The 23,259-nt window shown below is 34.1% G+C and overlaps 1 protein-coding gene across 1 annotated transcript in view; it reads left to right on the top strand.

Annotated features, from left to right (window-relative positions):
* Nucleotides 1–23,259, top strand: part of GLRB (glycine receptor beta) — a 72,107-nt gene that overhangs the window by 7,241 nt on the left and 41,607 nt on the right. The window contains exons 3-4 of the mRNA XM_055144796.1: nucleotides 15,520–15,626; nucleotides 17,316–17,383. Of these exons, the coding sequence (XP_055000771.1) occupies nucleotides 15,520–15,626; nucleotides 17,316–17,383 (175 nt within the window). The remainder of the gene's footprint in view (nucleotides 1–15,519; nucleotides 15,627–17,315; nucleotides 17,384–23,259) is intronic.

The following is a 23,259-nucleotide window of genomic DNA, read 5'->3' as shown; positions in this document are numbered from 1 at the left end:
CAAACACACAATAACCTTTCCAACTTAAATCCATAGGAAAAAACATGTCAGTTATCTTTATTTCAAGAAATGATTAAAGAAAAGCCCAGATATAGTACAGTGTGGAACGCACTTGCGTTCCACATGAATGACCTGGGTTTTATTTTTTTTTTTTTTTTTTTTTTTTTTTTTGGTTTTTTTTTTTAGACTTACATAAATATATTTTATTGAGGTAACTTTGATTTACAAGAAAGCAAGTGTTTATATTTATAGTTTTCCATATTTTCTTACCACACCCACAACCAAAGTGCCAATATTATTCTACCAGTCTATCAATATTTCATCCCTTTCTTTCTGTAAGCAACCTCAGTTTTATGATCTGAGTCTAAATAATTTGTTTTTAATGGTCATTATTTTCTAGTTTTGATTATTCATGTACCAAATATGAGCAAAGTAATTGTGTATTTGTTTTTCTCCTTACACTTGACGAAATAAATTCTCTCCTATGATTATATCTGTCAGAGTACCTGTAAAATGGAAATTTAAATTTTCAAATCTATATAAACAGTAGGAGGACATTGAAGGCAATGCTGAAATATAGAGCAGAGAAAGCATTCAAATAATTTGGTAAAGTGTATTAGGTAACCACAAGATATGGAGAGATTCCAAGATGTATTTTTAAGAAATATACAGCCACAAACACTATTAAAAATCCTGATCTGATTATGAAAGACACCACTGTATCACTTATAATTTAGTTTGCTGGCTACTTTATAATCTTCAAAGAGGAAATTTGCTCGTTCCAGCTTATCTATCAAAACCAGACAGCATGACAAGTTGCTGACACTCGTTCTATCTGAGCTTAAATTATATATTTAGGAGACATCAGATCAGCTATAGCTGACATTTGGATAAAACATACAGAACATAAAAGTTTTTAAAAATCTGTATACTGAGTCAAGACTGATGAGGAATTTCACATTGACTGGAATATATGTGGTAAGCAATGTTAATTCTGTGTCTAAAATTATTTTAAATATATATTTCTAACATAGTGACATTATATTAGTTGTGATATATATTTCCTTATCAATCTTTAGCTTACACAGTCAAAAATATGTTTTTGGGAAAATTAATAATATGTTAATTATCTGGCATTATTGAAGTTATAAAGCATTCACTTAATGTCTTGTAGTTTGCCAATTTTTAATACATTTAATTAAATATAAACTAAACAGATGAGATTTATATTCAGCTATTTTTAAGGGAGTAAATATTTATATGCCTTATTCTAGAACAATCTTTACAGAGAATAGATTACATACTATCTAAAAATTCTTTCAAATATTCAAGATTTGGGGTTAAATTACAGATAAATGAAAACTTCAGTGTGAAAATACAAAAAATTTAAAATAAGTCAGATCTAAGTTTAAGTCCTAATACTGCAAAACAATATAGGCAAATTGACATCATACAAGTCTTTTAACCAATCTGAAACATAAGAATGACCTGGGTTTTATACTCAGCGCCCCATACAGTCCCTCCAGGAGTGATCCCTGGACACAAAGTCAGGAACAAGCCCTGAGCACATCTAGGTGTGGCCCAGAATTTAAAAAGGAGAAGAAAAGATTTAGGAATGACAAATATAAATGATCTGAGCTTACAGCCATAATTTACGAGGTAGCATTGATTTATAGATTTGTATGTGTAAAATGTAGGAAACCAAAACATACTAATTTTCTTTTTAGAATTTTTGAATGTATAATAAAACAAAAATTTCTCCACTGAACAAGATATTACTAATGTTTTCTAAATGTTGTCATGGCAGACATAATAGTACTTTGTAGTACTGAATTTCGTCTGACTGTAGTCTCTTGGCACATACTTCTATTTTTGCTATTGCTGTATTATTCCCCTTGTTAAGAACTACTTGAATTTCAAATACCTGATAACTTAAAATAAGTACAATTAATATGCTTGCAAGTTACATTTTACGTCTTATTTTTCCCTTTTTTTGAGGATTTATATTATAGGTTTGGTCAGCTTAATAGGAATTCTTTAGTTGGTTTTTGATGAGATCTTACTACTATTTTCATTAGTTTGGTAATGTTAGCCTGTGCATATCCTATCTTCTAAATTATATTAATTTATCATCAAACTATCTGTAACTGCCAACACTCTATCTTTAAAATCACTACAGAGAGATTTCTATCTTTATTTTGGTTTAATATGCATATTGGGAAGCAATGCAATTTATTTATTTTAGCTTATTCACAAATTTTTAAAAATTGCATTTAAAGGTATGTTATGTCTATTATGAGTTTTTAAAATCTCCGAGAGTGATATTTACACCATTTAGTGGAAGCAATTTTACACATAGATTTTATGTAGTCAAATGTTAGGGATGCTATAAATATTAAATATTGAAAGTTGTCATTTAATCTAACTATACTAAGAGTCTCCTTTCTATTCTTATTTTCTTACCCATTGTTTATGAATAAGTTGAATTGATTTTAGTTCAGTTCCAGTTTCTTACACCTTAGCAGAAATGTTAAGACAAATGAACTGAAAAAGATGAAGGCTGATTAAGAAAGGATATAGATATTGATATTTATATAATGGGATACAAAGAGCACAACAAAAAACTGCATGTATTATTACTTTAACATCTAAGTTAAGTTTATCTGATGTTTAATTTAAATACACATATTTTATTATCTATTGCAAAGTTAAAATTTAGTGGCACACCATTTTTTTTGTAATCCAATAAAGTTATGATCTTCCATTCCAACTGATTTTCCAGGTTTTAAAATTTGCACCTCATTATTTCAGTTACTCAGGCATGCTGCTAAACTATAAAACTTTTTCTTTCTCTTCATATGATTTCTTGTATCCATCATGTTTATTGCATCTCTTACTATCAGTATATTCATCACAATATTTTCCTAATTATCCTACTTTTCTCTCTTCAGAATCATTAATCTTGCATATTGTTTTCATTTTCATCTTGTTAATTTTATGTTCAAGACTCACAATGCCTTCTTAATGTCTTATGATTCCATATTCCACACATCTTCTCTACTTTATTGAATATTTCTCCAATTTGCATTCTGAATTTAATGTAAAGCTCTATAGCCCCCTTTTTAAAAATTGTTTTTATTATTGAATCACTGTGAGATACAGTTATATATAAGCTTTCATGTTTGAGTTACAATCACGCAATGATCAAACACCCATCCCTCCACCAGTGCATATTCTCCACCACCAGTGCCCCCAGTACACCTCCTCTTTCCAACCCTACCCCTGCCTTCATGGCAAACAAAATTCCCCATACTCTCTCTCTCCTTTTCAATAGCCCCCTTTTTAAAAAGTGGTTGACCTTCTCTTGTGCCTAAACTTTACTTCCCATTATCTATGCTTAGACAAATATATATTTAGAATGAGAACTACCTGCTTATTGTCTACAGATTTTACTAGTTTTTTGAGGCTCAACTTAGATGTTAATTTCTAATATAAAATATATTAAATAATGAAAATATTCAAATAAGAATGACATTAATATGACTATTGTTCTATTACATAAAACTTTGAGGTCTTGTCTAGAATACAGAGCTTAGAAGGAAAATGTGTATATTTCATCATCATACTTGGAACATTGTGCTAAATTTCATTTGCCATTATTTAGGAGGATCAGAATTATGGAGGAGTTTGCTAAAATTTCATAATCAGGTTCTGTGGGGAAATGGAAAGCATTGTGTTTGATCTATTGCACTGTGGGTGGTGCAATAGATCAAAAAGAACAAAAGAGTAATCACCTGTTATTAGAGTTGTCACATCAGGTGAACTCAACTTCTTTTTGATTTTATTAAGTCACAGAACCAAGACCAAAGAGAGAACACAGAAGTAGACACATTCACTTTTATTTATTTTGGTTTTGGTTTGAGGACACAGAGGCATTGCCTAGGGTTTACTTTCATCTCTGTACTCAGAGTCACTCCTGGTGAGGCTCAGAAGCCAGAAATGATGCCAAGGATCTATCTAATGGGGTGAGCCGTATGCAAGGCAAATGTCTAATGCCCTCTCAGGCCTCTGATATCCTACTATACATTGTAAAAATTTTTTTTTTGCTTTTTGGGTCACATCCGATGATACACAGAGGTCACTCCTTGCTCTGTACTCAGGAATTACCCCTGGCGGTGCTCAGGGGACCATATGGGATGCTGGGAATCAAACCCGGGTCAGCCGCATGCAATGCAAACGCCCTACCTGCTGTCCTATCACTCCAAAACAAAATTTTAAAATTGTAACTTAAAGTTACAGTATCGTTTCATGTTAACATAGATTATTTTCATTAAACACTGAGAAAGAACATTGCTTTAAGTCCTTATTTCTTTAGTGGCTTATAGAAAACTGTTAACTGAATTATCTTCTTCCAAATCCAGTTTGTTGTGTTGTGTTCTTTCTGCTGGAAGCATGTGTTGTAAGTACGACCTCATGCAGATTTTTAATAGAAAAGGAAGAACACCTTATTGCCCTTTTTAATAATTGTGAAAACCCCTCTTTAATTTCATGCTGAATTTCAACTAGTGATATCTCTTAAAGTTACTTGTGATACAAAATTTTGAAATCTCACCAGTGAGCATTTTATTGTCAGTTGCTAAGAAATTCACTTATCTTGGACTTTCAATGACTCTTTTGCCCAAATGCAATTTTCCATTTTAATTACTGGTCATCTGAAATATATCAGTGATTTTGGGTTCTGCAGATCTCCCAAATGTTGATTTATTATACATTATCAGTATCATTATACCAGATAAAATAAATCATATCTGCTTGCTCTCTCTTTGGATCTCATGAAAGTCAAACAAAGTATTGGGAAACTTACAACCTCTTTGTGGTGATCATTAGATTTTTAATATCTGTGATATTTGTTTTAAAACTTATTATTGAAATTATAAAATAACTTAAAACAATGTGAAACAACTTAAAATACTTTCTCAAAGTTTTAAACTTTCTTCATTCTCTTTTGAAAAAATATTTGCAAAATACCCAAAAATACCACCAGATTTCTGTGGTGCCCCATGAAAATTGTGTAGCTCAGATAACCAAGTCAGTTCGTTTTGCATTGCAGGAATTTTTTCCTTGAAACAGTTATCATAGTTTAGATTTGTTTTCTGTAGTAATGTAGAAAGGGTATATTCCTTTTACCCACATAGATTATTAAAATAGATGTGGATTTATTTTTTAATTAAATTATTGAGTTAAATTAAACAAAATTAAGTTAAATTAATGTTTTTACTCTTTCTGTAAAAACATTACTCTAAGAAAACCCTTTTAAAATTTTTATCTGTTTGTTTTGTTTTGGGGCCAAATCTGGCTGTGCTCAGTGATTACTCTCTGGGTCTGTGCTCAGTCATCACTCCTGGATGGTGCTTGGGGGACCATATGAGTTGATGAAAGTCAAACCTGGGACAGCCCTATGCAAGGCAATCATCTCCATGATCTCCATTCCATCTTCCTAATACATATTTTGTTGCTGAGCTAGCAGTTTTATCCATCACTGTTTTTGAACCATAAGTATGAATGTTTAGAGTGTAAAAAAATTAAATAACACTTTCTTATAGAACATAATACATACAAATTCTAGAGATCTATAGATCCTAAAACTAAGCAAAAATTTTAGGCACTTTCAAGTATCTGTGGACTATACTTGAGAACTTTGAGATTCATGATGATCGATATATTTCAAACCATTTCTTCCTCTGTGACCATTCTTTTTTCTGTCCATTTCTGGTCCCTACCTCCAGTATCTTCTCTTGCTGTGTTAAAGAGCTAGATGTCCTGGTGAGTCAGTCCTGTTGTGTTAGCCATAACTACTTCCTAGAATTTGCCGTACCTCATTCCAATCCACGTGTCCCAGCCCTCCTTATCCTTCCTACCAAGTCAGTTGGTTTTTCTTTGCAGGATTTTTTAACTTGGAAAAGTTATCATAGTTATTATCCTTCTACACCCATTTCAGAAGCCACCCACTTTCCAAAATCCTTATGCAAAATAAAAATGAAGAGTGAATAAAATTAATAATGAACATTTCAAGTGAAATTCGTTGAGTTAAGATGTGGAATTGGATTGAAATTCAGGAGAATGGATTCTAGTTCACTTTTACTCATTATGTGCCCTCAGGTTAAACCACTTAAAGTCTTAGTGCTCTGATCTGTAAGATTCATTGCACTAAAGTATCTAAATTTCTCTTAGTAATTGAGAGAGAATCATATTCTTGAATTTTAATGCTTTGTAAAGATGTATTGTGTCTGAAGACCTTGATTCTATGCAGAACAGACCACTTAATGCTTTGTGACCTTAATTAGGTGAACTATTTTGCCTCTCTAGTCCTTAATTTAATTATCTATAAAATTTAAATAAACTCTCCCTTGTATATATCATTTGTCCTATAACTTTGAAACTATGTAGGAAAGTGTTTTCTAAACTGTGAAAGTTCATCAATGTAGTGTGCATATGCTTATGATATTAGCAGGTCTTAAAAAATATGGCTCAAGTGAGTCTTACACATTTCATATTTTTCTAGATTGTATCATTTTATTTTGTGAGCTGATTTTTCCTGATAAGAAACCATAGGTATATTTACCATATTTTTAGTCACCGCATTTCACAGATGTTTCTTCATTGTAGATTTTGAATATTAGGAATGTCAGGATGGATACAACATCTGTAATGTTCCTCCTTCATGTAAGAACAGGTGCCACGTGTTCGACATGTGACCCCCATTCGCCCACACGGTGGCTATCCAGTAGGAGATAATTCTTCCTTCTATATGTTGTGAATGGTGTTTGCGTGGCTTTCTTCAGCTCACTAGTATTCATAGTATCTAATCTAGGTGTCATTTCCGTTAACTATAAAGCATAAATCATAATCTAAACACGGCATAGATCAGAAGCAAACACAATTTGAAAGATAATCTCTACTGGTTTGTTTGTTTGGGGGCTGCATCCAGCAGTGCTTCAGGGGTTATTTTTATCTCCGTGCTCAGGGGACCATATGCAGTGACGGGACTTGAGCTAGGCTCAGTGGGGCACAAGGCAAGCCCCACACTGCTTGGACTTTGTAACGTGGTCAGAGAGTTAAGGCACTTTCCTTGCATGTGCCTCATCCTTTTTTGATCTCCGGCATCACATAGATTCTCTGAGCACCCTCAAGTGTGACACCTTAGCCCAGATCCAGCAAGATGTCCCACTGCTGGACGTGGCTCCTAAAAAATAATAAGCTTCTTCCCCCTTATAATAAGGAAACTGGCCACACAAGAGGTAAAATTGTTTTCCTCAGGAGAATTGGAGGCAAAACATGGGATGTTGGAGTCCTAGTCAGACTTTTCATTAGCTTAAGGCCACTTGCTTTACACCTATTGCAAATATTACTGTCACCATAGGAATACTTTTTTTTGTTTTGACTTCACTCATGTTTTGTATATTACATGTGGCTTTTGTTTCATGCCATGCCTGATGGTACCCAGGAACCACATCTGGCTCTGTGCTCAGGGGCTAGGCCTGGAAGAGCACTAGGAACCATAGGTAGTGCTGAGATTCAAACCAGGGTTGCAATTTTGATAGTGTTAAGCCCTATGGTACTCAAATTTTTCCATGTGATTTCCCTCCATTTTCTAAAAAGTTAAGGTAGAATATATTTAGCAAGGTACAGTGAATTTAAAGGTAAACCTAAGTGGATTTTTTACATATGTGTAGATTCTTGAATCTATCACTTAGACCATAAAATGTCTTTTAATTAAGACATTTTAAATATCATATCTCATTTAATCACTCTGAAGCAGTAACCATTATTAAGATTTTCATCACCTTAGACTGATTTTGCCTAGTCATGACTTTTTTACACGTGATTTCATAGCAATATATATTTCTTTGTACCTGCTGTTTCTTACTCGACCATGTGCCTATGAGAATTCACCTATCTTGTTGGGACAATAGTAGTTTCTTTCCATAGGCAGTGCCTATTTAATTATTTTTGACTGACCTACAATATATTTGTCCATTTTTTCTTGTTGGAAGAAACAATTCTAGACAATACTGAAAAAGAATGCTATAATAATAAGAATGTGCTGAGTTTAGGTCTGTAAGCATTTCAAAGATCAGGCCCAAAGGACTTTGTTATTTTAGAAAAAGACTACAAAGAATCAGGAGTTTGAGGTACCCTGAGCAACTAGTATGCTTGGATGGGTCTTTGCTATTCAACTCTTTAGTTTGAACTATTAGGATGAGAATGTCTCAATTTTCCATTGATTGCTCTAATTTCATGTTAAGGTAAAAATGAGGGGATAGTGGGAAGAAAATAAGCTTAACCCATTTTAAATATAACTGTATACCTAGATAAAAGTTTATAAGAAGACAATTTTTTTAATTATCTCTTTGACCAATTACTACACTAAATAGGACTTGAGCTTCTGCAAAGCATTACCCCATACTGTCCTTCCAGGACCTTAAAATTAGTGTATATTTTTCTTTGTAGCAATACCTGGAGAATAATGGGTTCAGTATATTTTAGGTCACCTTTTAGGTTTTGTATTGATACAGTGCAGCATCTTTCATCTGAAACTCTAAGTGCTTATGTAAGAATTATATTTTGGAAGGAATGCAAGACAGTTTTGGACTTTTAGCTTGAAACGTAAGGAAGAGAGTCTTTCTGACCCAATTTTCCACTAACAGGCATAGAATCATGAATAAACTCTCATTCTTTCCCTTTTATTATGAAGGAACTCCAATTCTTGTACCCACTGTTTACATGTCTTTTATTTCGACTTTTTCGGAAATAGGATTTAAAATTTATATTACTCTTTACCAGTTTATCTGTTCAATGGGATCTCCTTTGGAGGTGGAGCCACACCCAGTGCTGCTCAAGGCTTACTGCTGACTCTGTGCTCTTTGCAGAGCTCAGGAAATTATATAGGGTTCTGGGAATTGAACCTGGGTCAGCTGCATGCACGCCAAGTTCCCTGCCCACCCTACTTCTCTTCAGCCCAACAACCTGATCTTGTATAATTCAGCCCAATAGAACATAGGGATAAGAACATTTGTTTCTATAAAGGAGAGTTTCATAGAAACCTGTGATGTATATGTCCAAGAACTCTCAGCATTTCAAATTTGTGAGTATTGTCTTTAGGGAAGAACATAAGTTTTGTCAGAGTGCCAGTGATTATATGTGTCTTAAAGGACTGATAAGCAGGAGGGATAGTACGGTGGGTAGGGTGCTTGGCTGGCAAGGGGTTTGATTCCAGCTCCCTCTAGGGTCCCCTGCACACCACCAGGAGTGGTCTCTGCACAGATCCAACAGTAAGCCAGAAGCACAGCCAGGAATGCCCCCCAAATAATTTTTAAAGGTAAATTAAATTAAGTTAAATTAAACGTGCAAAAACTCACTGTCCTAGGATGAAAAAGGAGAAATAATACAACCTACGCATTATACATATTTAGCTTTTTCCTGCTGCTCTGTATTAACTTTAGTTCATGTTCAGCTGAAATCTTTGGAGCTCTCCACACTCAACTTACTCATGCCCACATGCAGTACTAGACTCATGTCTGAGATCTTTGACTATTGTTGCATTAGTAACTCTATAGAAAACAGCACAATCCCTTTGGACTCAGACCTCTGGTTTGATGGAGGCAATTCAAACAATACCCTCATGCATACATAGGTTGAAATGGAAATGTGCAGTGATCACTAAAGGGTCATGTAAAATAAGAACATTCTACAGTTAATGGAAAACTGAGCTTTCCCTTTAGAAAGAAAGTTCTGGATTTTTCCTTTAGTGCTGGAAAACATTACATCATACAGCTATACAGTCTGATGCATTCCATGCATAACTTACTTATTAGTAATGACATTGGTTCAAGTTTAGGCAAGTGAACAAAAGAGTACTGATTGTAAAAAGGCTTTTGATATAAAACCTTATTTTCCCTAGTCATTTGATCACGTTGCTTGAGTAGAGTGAGATATTTTCTTAAATTAATATCATATTTCCATGAAATGAATCCCGTTTTCTAATATATCAGAACTGTTGATAGATTTCTTGAAATAAAATGGCATAGTTCAATGGATAAAACATTGAACAGAGTGTAAATGAACTAAAAATGAAATAAGCCATTAAGTGTGTGACCCAGTTAAAATGATTTAACTCTATTCCTATTTCTTTGGTGTAAATATTAGCATTCACTTTAAGAATGATGATAGGCAGAAGAAAGTTTGCTTCATATAAGTAATTTTAGGTCTGGAAAAGTGTGGCATATCTCCTAGGCTCTTAAGATACACTTTAATGTGTAGCAATAAATTTAAGTCATTTAGTACTGGCTAAGATTAAAAAAATCTGTTTTCTGACATAGAAAAATCTTGTACATGGTATTGACTTAACATGGCATGTGACTTAAATTATAAAGTACTCTGAATTTTTAGTAAAAAGAGATGAAATATTGATTAAATATTCCTATCAGATTATGTACAATGAGACAAGAAAATATATTGTCAGAAAATTAAAGCAAAAAGTCAATAGCGTATTTGGTATATTTATTTTATTGCAAGGGAGTTTTGTTAGCCAATATTGAGATTTTAATAATTATAATAAATAATAATTTATTCTAAATATAGAGAGAAAAGTTTTACAACTGGCTAGAGGGAAGTATGACACTGTTCAGTTGTAGAAGGGGCAACTTCATATCTTCCAAGATTGACACTTTAAAAAATTAATAACTAATAGAACTTCAGGCATAATATATATGTCCTAAAGAACAGAATGTACAGATGGTATATGATTAATAATGCTTCTCATCTATTAGGAAGCCTATGGTGGAGTGATAGTTTAATTTTGTATCCAGAGGACCATATTCCATTTGATTCTACCACCTTAAGACAAAACAAAAAAATGTCTTAATATGCTGTGGTTTATTTATGCCCTGTGACCTGTTGTTCCATTTGCTCACACACAATTTGTATTGTATGCTGATTTATTCTCCTTCTCTCTCCCTCTCCCATTTCTTCCCCAGTTTGCCCCTCATCCCCCCCCCATTCACACACTCACACACACACACACACACACGCATGCACACACGCACGCATGTACGCACATATGCATGAAGAAACAACTTTTACTGTGGTTTTATCCAAGTGAGTTTGATGATCAAAATGAAGTGTGTGATGGTGAATTTTTCAATTTCAGTTCTATACCAGACAATTGATCTGAGCCATCCATGATTATTATTTTTTTTTCCTCCATAAGAGTGGTTGGTTCAGCAGTGGGTAGTGGTGAGAAGCTTGTGAAGAAACAAAATGTCCTTTATTCTAGAAAACCTCAGGAAAAAATGCTTTCCTTGAAATGTTGATGGACCTTCACACAGGCATTTTGAGACTGAAACCTCCTTTGTAGAGTTGGGATATGGAAAGTGCTAGAAATGATGTGTATTTATACTGTATAAATAGAATATGGGAAACAAAAGGAAAAAAACATTTATAAATGTGTGAGAGAGGTGTTTTCTTTCATCTTTTCTGGAAAGGGGAGGTAAACTATAATTTAGAAGATATGATTTTTAAAAAAAAAATGTACCCAGGACTGGAGTGATAGCACAGCAGGTAGGGCATTTGCCTTGCACGCAGCCAACCCGGGTTTGAATCCCAGCATCCCATATGGTCCCCTGAGCACTGCCAGGAGTAATTCCTGAGTGCAGAGCCAGGAGTAACCTCTGTGCATCGCCAAGTGTGACCCAAAAAGCAATAATAATAACAATAACAATAATAATAATAATAAATAAGCAAATAATAAAATAAAATAAAATAAAATAAAATAAATGTAACCTAAGCTAGCACTGTAGCACTGTTGTCCCATTGTTCATTGATTTACTCGAACCGGCACCAGTAACGTCTCCATTGTGAGACTTGTTGTTACTATTTTTGGCATATCGAACATGCCACAGGTAGTTTGCCAGGCTCTGCTGTACAGGTGAGATACTCTCGGTAACTTGCCGGTCTCTCTGAGAGGATGGAGAAATTGAACCCGGGTCAGTCACATGCAAGGCAAACGCTCTACCCACTAGGCTATTCTCAAATCTCCTATTTTGACTTTTCCAGCTAGTCTCAGACTTTGTTATAGGGAAGTCGTAGAGAACTTGAGGCGTTTATTATTTGGAAGTTATGACAAACTTGTTATAAGGAAGCCATTAGAAGGCAATAGGAGCCATGATTCTGTCATAAGCTACACTTATAAGGTTTAGTCTAGTTGAAAATGCATCCATTAAATAATTTCCAAATAGTATATTTATCAGCTTTTTTTAAATTCAAGTAAGGTAGGGTGATTGAGGAAAGATCTCAGACAGGCAATATTGAAAGGCAGATTTGCTTTGACCTATTGTGAGGAGTGGAAATTATAATGTACCAGAAGTGAGAATGATTCTGAAATCCCAGAAGGGTCCTTCTTAGATAACTTTTGGTCAGGAGTCAGAAGAGCTACAAAATGAGTTTGACACCAGAGGATGATTTTTTTCCTTCTACATAGAGTAAATGGGTTTGAAATAAATTGACAGCAGACACAATAACATCGAATAAAAATTTACATTTATTAAATTTTAATACCTTATGCATGATGGTATCACTAGGGAAAAAAATGGCAAATGCCAAAATGAATGGTGAGATTTGAGAGCTTACATACTTTAATACAACAAGGAAAAAAGCTCTGAGGTTTCAAAGGGAGGGGAATTGTTTAGAAAAGAATGAACCTTAGAGAATAGACTGAGGGCTATGATAGGTGTGATAGATTTGAGCTGTGGGACCTGCTTCTAGTGGCCTCTACTCTTTGAAGACTGGCCTAGTTAGTGAAATGCCTGGTGGAACATATTCATGACAATTCAGTTCCTTTTGGAGATGTGGCCTTTGGTTGTTGAGAGAAAGTTGTTTGCTACATTTGCTATTTTTTTGTTTTTGTTTTGGGGTCACACCCAGGATACTCAGGGTTATTCCTAGCCTGGTACTCAGAAGTGATTCTTAGGGGACTGTATGGGACTTAGGGGACCTGGTCTGCCTCATGCAAGGCAAACACCCCACTGGCTGAACTAGAGCTGCATACCTTGCATTAGCTATTTTTTAACTGTCAGTGCAAAATAACTCTTATACAAAGAAGCATATTCTAGCTGCAAGGGAAAAAAACAAGCTTGAAAGTTCCCAACTACAAAAATTAATGTAATTGTTTAATGTTTTTTGCTCATTTTATTGCTTGGAAGGAATGTACTTGTGAAGGATTTAAATCGAAACAGTAATAATCTTTAATTGCTCCACTGCAAGTGGATTTTGCAGTCAATCAACTCTGTTTTCTTCCCTTAAAGGAAGATATTTATAGGTGGATTAGAACACTAATTGCATCTTAATGTCCAATTTTCCCACATAACCTCATTCTCTTAAGTGTTTTCTATCTTTTCTTAAGGTATGATACTTGACAATAAAGGGGTTGCAATTTTACCTGTAATGCATTGGAAAATCTCATTACCATCCCTGAATCTCTGCAGCTGTGGACTATCTCAGCCACAAAGGCCACAAGCATTTTTTAAAAAATGTGTATTCTCTTCTATACCTTGCAGGGTCTAGCTAGTTGTTATATTCAAAATATTTTGGGTTCTGCCTAGTATTAATTGAAAGACTTGTCTGTACTAATTCAGTGTAGTTTGATTTTTTTTCTTGATATCAATCACATTTCAGAGTGTTTGATCACCAGACCTTATAATAAACAGAAAACAGAATTGTCACAACTAGGCAGGTTTTCAAGGCAAAGTCCAGCCTACTACATCTGAGTATGCTTTGTACAAATGAATAGCATATATGAATTGACACTTAACCATACTGATTCATAAGCAGTGCTAGATATTTCAAGTGATTTTAATGTTGTGATTGGCTCAGAATTAATATAATGTGAATATGGGGTCACCTCCAAGTTGTCAATATAATGCTAACAATAAATTAAGTAAAATAGTAAAATGAAGCAAGAAAAATAAAGAACAGTTTCTACTGGTTTCTGAAGATGTTCCTGTAAAAAATGTTTGTTGAGTTTTGGGGCCACATCTTATGGGGCTCAGGGTTTAGGGATCAGTCCTGGTGGTGCTTGAGGACCATATTTTGTGATGGGGATAGAATCGGGGTCAGCCAAGTACAGGACAAGTTCCTTATCCTCTGTACTATCTCCTACTCCAGAAGCTTTGCTTTTTATAGGGCCACACCTGGAGATGCTTGGAGATCCCTAGGGCTGCCTGAGGGTGTAAGGATGAAGACACACAGGACCAAGGGTTGAACTCAGGGTCTTCCATATACTGAGCATTCTGCTTCTTTTTTCACAGAAGCTAACTCCCTCGAACTGAAATATTTTTAAGGTCTTCTAAAGCTTTCTTAAGGTCTTAAGTGCTGCTAATTTAGTCAAATTAATAGTTTAAATTTATTAAAATAGAAAGATATGACATCTTAAAAAATACTCCACTGTGGGGCCAGAGAGATAATACAGTGTGCCATTTATCTAATATAACTCAGGTATTTTTCCTTGTTTTATTTATCTGGTAATGGAGGATACTTTTGTCAATTGCTCCTTGGATTATTTATTTACTTAAAAAAAATTCAATGTTTGGGGCTGGAGTGATAGCACAGCGGGTAGGGTGTTTGCCTTGCACTCGGCTGACCCGGGTTCGATTCCCAGCATCCCATATGGTCCTCTGAGCACCGCCAGGAGTAATTCCTGAGTGCAGAGCCAGGAATAACCCCTGTGCATCGCTGGGTGTGACCCAGACCCAAAAAGAAAAAAAAAATTCAATGTTTATTTATTTATTTATTTATTTTTGCTTTTTGTGTCACACCTGGAAATGCACAGGGGTTACTCCTGGCGATTCTCAGGGGACCATATGGGATGCTGGGAATCTAACCCGGGTTGGCCATGTGCAAGGCAAACATCCTACCTGCTGTCCTATTGCTCCAGCCCTCAATTCTTTGAGAAATATATTTTGTAAGTGTACTATGATAGTTTTGTGGATTCTTAACTATGTGTGTAGTGATATATCTTTATTACTATTTCTATAGCCATTTCACATGCTTTTCACACATTTTTTTATTAGTCAGAAAGTGAATACAATATTCAAAAGTTGTATGCCGACTTTTTTTGGTCATTGCTGTCATCCCCTTTATGCTAATATAGACGGAGGTATATGTGGCTTCCCCACAAGTCAGATGTCTGCTTGGTTTTATGTAAAAGAAAGTGACGTAGTACTTAAGGCTGTGTGTCATGAAAAGGACAAATGAAGTGCTAAAAATACTTTTGTGGGGGCTTTGCTTTTTAATAACAATATGTACTGTCTACTCATTTTCATTTAGTTCTGTTTGGGGTAGTCTTGCTACAGTGGGGAGCTTTTCTCAAAATATAGTTCTTCTCTAATGAAAATTACCCATGTCTTTTGCTTGTTTTGAAATACTCATCAGAGTTTTGTCTTCATTTTTTTTTTTCCTCTTTAGCCAGCAATCAGCAGAGGACCTTGCCCGAGTACCTGCCAACTCCACAAGCAATATCTTGAATAGGCTATTGGTTAGTTATGATCCCAGGATAAGGCCAAATTTTAAAGGTTTGCTTTTTTTTAATAAAAACTTCATCTTTTGCAATTAAAAATGAATTATACCTATGTAAAATCTTTTTTTGGGTCATATTCAAAACAATAAAATTTCACATTGTCGAATAGTCTTATATACTTGAAATAAAAACAATTTCATGTTAAAAAAGAAAGCCAAACTATGAATTCATTTTGTATTGTTCCCATTTAAAAAATCTACAATATGCTATCTGTGAATTAGTTGACTACCTTTTTAATGGGTCTTCTAAGTATTTGTTACTCTTAACCTGAATAATTTAAAATTTCGATTTTGGATACAAATCTGGTTTTCATATATAGACACTATACGTATAAATATATTATAACTTTACCAATATATTCCACATACATACCATATATAGACATCAAAATTATAATTTGTAGGATAATTGTCATACACTCATTTAGAGATAGAGAACACCTCGATTAGATTCTTTTGAAATTTTGTTAGCATTTCAGATTCATTTAAAAAAGCACTTCCTTCTACACTTTTGCTACAAAATGATGTATAGGTTTTAAAAGCATTCTAAAACTTTATGAGTAAAGGTAATTATGCTTTCCACATTGATTTCACTCCAACAATATAATACTACATATCATACCTCTCAAAAGCTATAATTATACTTGCAATAAAAGTTGTAAGATTGTATAACCATGCAATTTTTTCTATTTCTTCCTTTGATTTTATGCTTATTTTGTCCTTTTGATGAGTTATATGACAGAAAAAGTTATAGGGAAAAAAATCTCATCTAGAAAACTAATCCTTGTTGCTGACTAAAGACAGGTATTAATGTAGATCAGATCAACATTATAAAGCTTTATTTTTTTTAATAGAAAAATAAAGTCAGCAGCTGCTTCTAGTCAACTGAAGTTATACAACTATGTTGTAAAAACAGAGGTTTTTGTTCATTACCAGGACCTATTCAGTTACTTTCAACAACAGCCGTGCTCTGGGTTGTCACATGTCTACTATATATTGATTCACCACCTGTTTTTCATCAGTCAGTGGTTATGTGGCTAAAAGGCTAAGTTCACATTTTCCCTTTCCCTTTGTTAGCCCAACCAGCAGCCACAATGAGTAAAGAAAGAAAAAAGAAAATTTCAAAATTATACCTTAGTTTCTCTGTGAACTTTTAAATTATACCCTAACAGGTCAGGCAAATGAATCTTTATAATGGATGTCTGATTAAATATGTATTTTTATAAACTAAACTTATGATATAGTAATTGTAAATAAAAGTTTACAGAATACTCTCTTATCAATGAAATTCTAAATAATATAAATTTATTATAAATACAAAATTAAATTATATCTCTAAATAATTTTTAAAAAATGATTTGTATCTAATTGTAGTCTACTAAATCAATTTAGATGTTGCAAGGTAAGTATATTTTTCCAGTCTTTACAATCTGAGTTGAATATTTATGAACAAATACCTTTGTAAAAAGAGCATAATTAATTTTTGATTTATATTAGTATCTCAATTTAGAAAAATAATTTAATAGCAATTGCAAATATGGAGTATTAAGATTATAAATATATAATTTTATATCCCATTTGAATTTTTAAAATATTTAAAAATCAAATGAATTAGCCATAAATGTATAAAGATTCTATTGAAGATTTTTACACCTACTAAGTGTATGCTTAATTTTTTTTCATAGGTATTCCTGTTGATGTAGTAGTCAATATTTTTATCAACAGTTTTGGATCCATTCAAGAAACAACAATGGTAAGAAAATTAACTTAATATTTTGTTATTAAAAAATTTAAGTAGTGGATAGTGATTGCGATACTAAAACAGAAAAATAAGAAAAAAGTTAAAGGAATAAGCTTAAAATATGCTTTCTCCTAATGTAAAACATCCTAATTTCCAGGTTTGGTTAAGCCAGTAACTTTAATGCCTATAAATTTGGGGTTTAAATTTAGCCTCTGCTTTATTTTGCTTGGGGGCCATACCCAGGAGGATGCTTGGGACTTACTCCTGACTCTGCACTTAGGGATCATCCTTGGTTGGCTCAGGGGACCATATGAGGTGCCTGGGATCAAACCTAGGCAGGCCACATGCAAGGCAAGTACACTGCATGCTGTACTATCACTCAGCTAAATTTCGCTTTACTATTTGCATTAAAATTTACAGAAGTAGAAGAATGAATATACTTACTTTCAACAACGAAGGGGATACAATGTGGAAATGAATTTATGCAATAAATACTCTGTTGTAATCCGCCCCTCTCCTACCCCACAATATCTTGATAGAGTTGAGGATTCAAAGTATTTAATAGATCAAAGTTACTTTTTTTCCCCACTGAGGAGTGTCATTGCGCCCTGTTGTGCCAATTCTGTGATACTTGAGATAGAAAGTTTTCAAATGTAAAGACAAAAATTAATTTTTATATAATAAAATGAGGTGCTTGAAGAGATTATGGATAGAGGAAAACACTTAATGAAGAGCTGGAAGGAGTATTGGGAAGGTTCCATGCTGAAAGGAGTGAAAAGGGTCTGTCACTTTAGGGACAAATACATTTATAAAGAACAACTAATGATTTTCTTTTTTTCTTTTTGGGTCACACCCGGCGATGCACAGGGGTTACTCCTGGCTCATGCACTCAGGAATTACTCCTGACGGTGCTCGGGGGACAATATGGGATGCTAAGAATCGAACCCAGATCGGACGCTTGCAAGGAAAACACCCTATACGCTATGCTATTGCTCCAGTCCCAATTAGTGATTTCTTGAGTGATGTTCAATGTTTTTCTCAGCTTCTCAAAAATACACTCAATAAAGTTTTCTTGCTTTTTGAGGTCCAGACTATTAGATTTATTCTCTTTTTGAAAAGCCACATGCTGAAATGATACTACGTGTAAGAGAAAGGACCATACTTAAAAATTTTTTTTTGAGATATTTATGGTTAAAAGACAGGTTTTTTTTCAGTTAGTGTTCCAGACTAGAGAAATAATGATTCTAAGTATTTGATCCTTTGTTCCTAGAAGCAGAAAAGTGTGTTATAAAAGAGACTGTGTATCATGGTTAATTTATGATAGCTAGTTTTGTATCTGTACAGAGAATGGTTTCTGGTTTCTGGTAGAATTATTTCCCCTAAATATTTGATTTTCAGATAGCATTGGAGAATTATTTGAAAAAAGGATTTTTTTAGATTTATTGGAAGAAATATTGGAAATTAGAGAATAGTTTTAGAGAATTATTTGGAAGAGGATCTTAGGAATCAAGTCCAAAATTTACTTCCAGTGACTCTCACGTTAAAGCCAACAACATGCAGGATAGATCACTAGAAGATGCTCTGAAAGAAGATATTGACTACTATAAATCACGTGACACAGTAGAACACTCATTACTCATAGATGCTATTAGTCTAAGTTCTTCACTTTACAAGAGTAAGAGATGTCGTCTTCTCAACGCGACTCTTTAAGGGACGTTTTTTGGTTTCAGTACTGTTTTAGCCTTCAAGGCTCCCCTCAAGCTTAAATATTTATGTGAGATGTTGCCTCTTTGGGGAACATCTCTACTCTGTCTTGCATTTGGGGGCAGCTCATACCAGGATTATTTTTCTCTCATATATCTGCTTGTGTTATGTCTTCGTGGGAATCATTAATATGTATATTATTAAAGAGTAAAAGAACATCTTATGTTACTCTATTACACATACCTAAATTCACAATTCTATTGAATGAAAACATGAGGGAGAATAAGATGTTAGAAAAGATAAAATTTTCTTTCAATTTATTTAAAAATTATTATAAAATATTTCACAATAGTTACTTACTCTCCTGCACAGATTCATCACTTTACTTAGTGAGCCAAAGTACTTATTGCTGGGAAGAAATCCAGCCCATTTTTTAAATCATGCAGCCTTTGACCTGCTGTTTTTCTCTGATCTTTACCTCTTATCTTTTCATCAGAGACCTTCATAGTGACTCTGACTCACTTTGTGCCCTTTTTCAATCCAGGTCTTTCATCTTTATCATTTGTTTGTTAGTTAAATCTGACAACTTCATTATTTTAAGTAAACGTTCTTGTGTGTTATTTCTTCTGTTCTCTAATTGACTATAAACGTTTTGAAGCCAGAAATAATGTTAACATACCTCTTAACATACAGAAAATTTAGCAACAATAGGTACTTACTAAATAGCGACTATAAGAAAACATAATTGTTTACTTTTCTAACGTTGATTGAGTAGGTAAACAAACTCTGTTCTTTGCCTTCCACAAAGTGAATCAAAGTAACCATAAAAAATTGGCAGGAAAAAATTAAACTCATAAGCTTCATAAGTCAATAATTAATTGTTACTTGGTTAAATAATGGCTGGAATAATGTTATTACTCTAGAGAACTAATTTTGGAATTAAAAAATCTTATCCCAAGAAGCCACATAATTTATAATTGAATCATGAAAACCAGTCTGCTTTTTACACTTCGCAGAGCAGACAGAGCCAGGTATTGGAAATTATAGACATACTCATCAATTATTTTTAATGTTTCAGTTTGTCATAATTTTAATTTTTTGCCCCCAGCAGTGTTTATTTAATAATCCCTATAAAACAGATTTTATAACTTGAATTTTAAGACTGTCAGTCTTTTATAGATTTGTTCATTCTTTAATAATAAATATTTTAATACATTATTGCATAACAGTTAAGGAAGGCACAAACTATTAAGATTTACAGATAGCATTAAGATGTCTTCTAAGGGGGTGAGGGATGGAATCTAGACAAAACTTGTTTTTCAATGCCTGTTACAAACATGACCAGAAGTGATAGTGATGACTCAAGAGGGGAACTAAAGGGGCACATGTATATAAATAAGAGTTATATTATTAAAATATATTTTCATTTTCCTTCCAATCAGGAGATGGGCTTACATTATTTTCCCCATTTCCTGAGACATATAAATAAAATTATAAGCTACTTAAAGTGTCTATGATAATATTAGTGTATACAGCTATGTATGATGATTTATGGTGAAAGTATTTCCCCATAAAGTTTATAATATGTCCACACTTCACATTTTATCTTTTTCTGACATAAAGTTTTAAGTTCTGCTCTTAGAAAAAATTTAAATTCTATAATTCAGTATTATTTATATAGTTGGAATTATAGACATACTCATCAAACACCTTTAATGTTAAATCCATAGGAATTACTTATTTTATGATTGAAAGTCTGTACCATTTCACCAACCAGAGACCCCTGACAACCTCTTTCCTTTTTATTTAAATTTAATTTTTTCCATTTATACATATAAGAAATAAAATGAAGGGTTTGTCTTTCTCTAGTCATCTTATTTCACTTAGTATAATTGTCTTTCTTTGTCTTTCCTATTTAACCATGTTGTTGCTAACAGAATTTTTGCCATTTTTTTTCAAAAGGTTGAATAAGTAGTTATCCCACTGTATATGTGTATCATCTTTCCTTGGTGTATTAATTTGTGACAACATGGCTTGATTCCATAGCTTAGCTGATGTAAAAATAAACATGGCCATTAGATCTGGAGAAATAGTATAGCAGATAGACACTTGTCTTACATGCCGCCAATGTGGGTTCAACTCCCAGCACTACATCTCCATATGATTCCCTGAGCACTGTCGAGAGTGATCTCAGGATTTAGCCCTTAGCGTAGTCATCTGTGCCCCCTCAAAAAATAAATGCTGAAGTGAACCCATGCAGAAAATGGTTCTGTTTCCTTTGGATAAATATCTAGTAAAGATTGCTAGTTCATATGCTAGGAATTTCCTTTTATTTGGAGGTGGGGGGCAGGGGGGAGGAAGGAGGGGATGCAGTATTGAAGCTACACCCAATAGCGCTGGGTGTAGACTAACGGGCCAGCTCAGGGACCATATGCATTCTCTAAGGAGAGAACCAAGATTGACCGTATACAAAGCTAGAACCTTAACCTCTGAACAATTTGTGTTCCCTGGTAGTTCTATTTTAATTTTTGGAAGACCTTTGCTGTTGCATATTTTAGCAGCTTTCCTGGTTTATAATCCTACCAGGTGTGCCCTACTGACCCTTTTTCTCCACATCTTTGCCAGCACATATCTTGTCTTTTTTTAAAAATAAATCCCAGAAAGAATTTTTCTTAAAAACAAAACAAATAAGAAATTCATCCAAAATAAGATGTTGGGAAAGCAGAGAGTATAAATTTATGTAAATACAAGATACATTTGCTTGGAAACAGAATTGTAAACAGCAGTGGTCTCCAACCACCTGTTGCAATGTGGGTGCTTGTTCACAGGTGTAGGAAGCTTGAAAACCACTAATCTACCTCCTTGATTACAACTACCTGTCCGTGGATCAGTTTGCAGATCTGATCAAATGGTTCATAGTACAAAAAGGTTGAATAACACTGGTGTACAGCATTTAAATCTATTTTGTATTTAATGCATTATATTCCCCAAAGCATGAAAATTGCAAAGAATAATACAACAGTAATTTACCTTCATAGTAATTCTCAGTGATGGGTTCTCTTTAGCATGCATTTGCCAACGAATATAAAGTTTTACATTAGAGAAAGCATTGAAGCAAATAGACCACTTATGTTTATTAGCAGCCTTTTATCCAGTTGTTTTTTTGATATTGATAATCCATTAGAGTAATTTTCTCTCCGAGAACCACCAAAATAACAAAGTTCTAAAATTCAGGAAGCTTCAGCATTTGCTGACATCTTCCTCCCTAATTCAAACCTTTCTACCTGAACCAGCAGTTACATTTTCCAGAAAGCCCGGGGCAGATGCAGAGCTTGGGGTTAAGAGACTATAAATAACTCAAAGTCAGGTGGCAGACAGATGTAGGGCAGCGCCTGAAAGGAGAGGGCTACTTATTCCTCCTGTGCATGAAGTTGATGATCAAACAAAGACATGGTCAAGGTTATAGACCTGAAGATTTTTATTAGGAAATTTTCACCATTTCTATTTGGAAAACATTCCCCCCACTCCTCTGGTTATTCAGTTTTGGTTTTGTTCTTAATTGAGATGCTGAATATCACTAGTTGATCCAAGGTTGATCTTACATTTGTGCACAAACCTTGATTCTGTTGTGGAGGAACATGGCAGCTACCACTTGCTTGTGTATTTTTTTATAGCTTAATCATTCCTATTTCCCATTTCTTCAAATTCATTTGCAATTTTTTACCTTATATTTTTGGAAGGTGTCATTTTGGGGTGGGGCGGACCCAGTGGTACTCAGGACTGTGCTGAGTCTCACACCTGGTGGTATTTGGGGGACCACATGTGGATCTAGGGATCAAATCAGGGTCAACCACAGGCAACACAAGTGCCTTAACCCCTGTCCTACCACTCTGACCCTTGGGAAGGTATCATAATTAATCCATCAAATGGTATATTCGGACAGTAATAGTAGCATCACCGAAATTGTCAAAGTAATCATCCTAATTTAAAGTTGCTATAGCAATCACTTCAAATCTTATCAACTCTCGTGAGAATGCCTGTGACAGGGGAAAGAACATTCTAGTCTAGTGAGAGATGGGTTTGTTAGATGCAGGTGGCATCTGTCCTATGTTTATGCTTATATTTGTTGTTTTTCACTCAGGTCATACATCTGACTTAAATCAGTGGGATTTTCATCATTGAAA

Source organism: Sorex araneus, chromosome 7, assembly GCF_027595985.1.
Source record: "Sorex araneus isolate mSorAra2 chromosome 7, mSorAra2.pri, whole genome shotgun sequence".
NCBI classification, from domain to species: Eukaryota; Metazoa; Chordata; class Mammalia; order Eulipotyphla; family Soricidae; genus Sorex; species Sorex araneus.
Note: the sequence above shows the minus strand (reverse complement) of the source record. Positions and strands in the feature narration are given on the sequence as shown.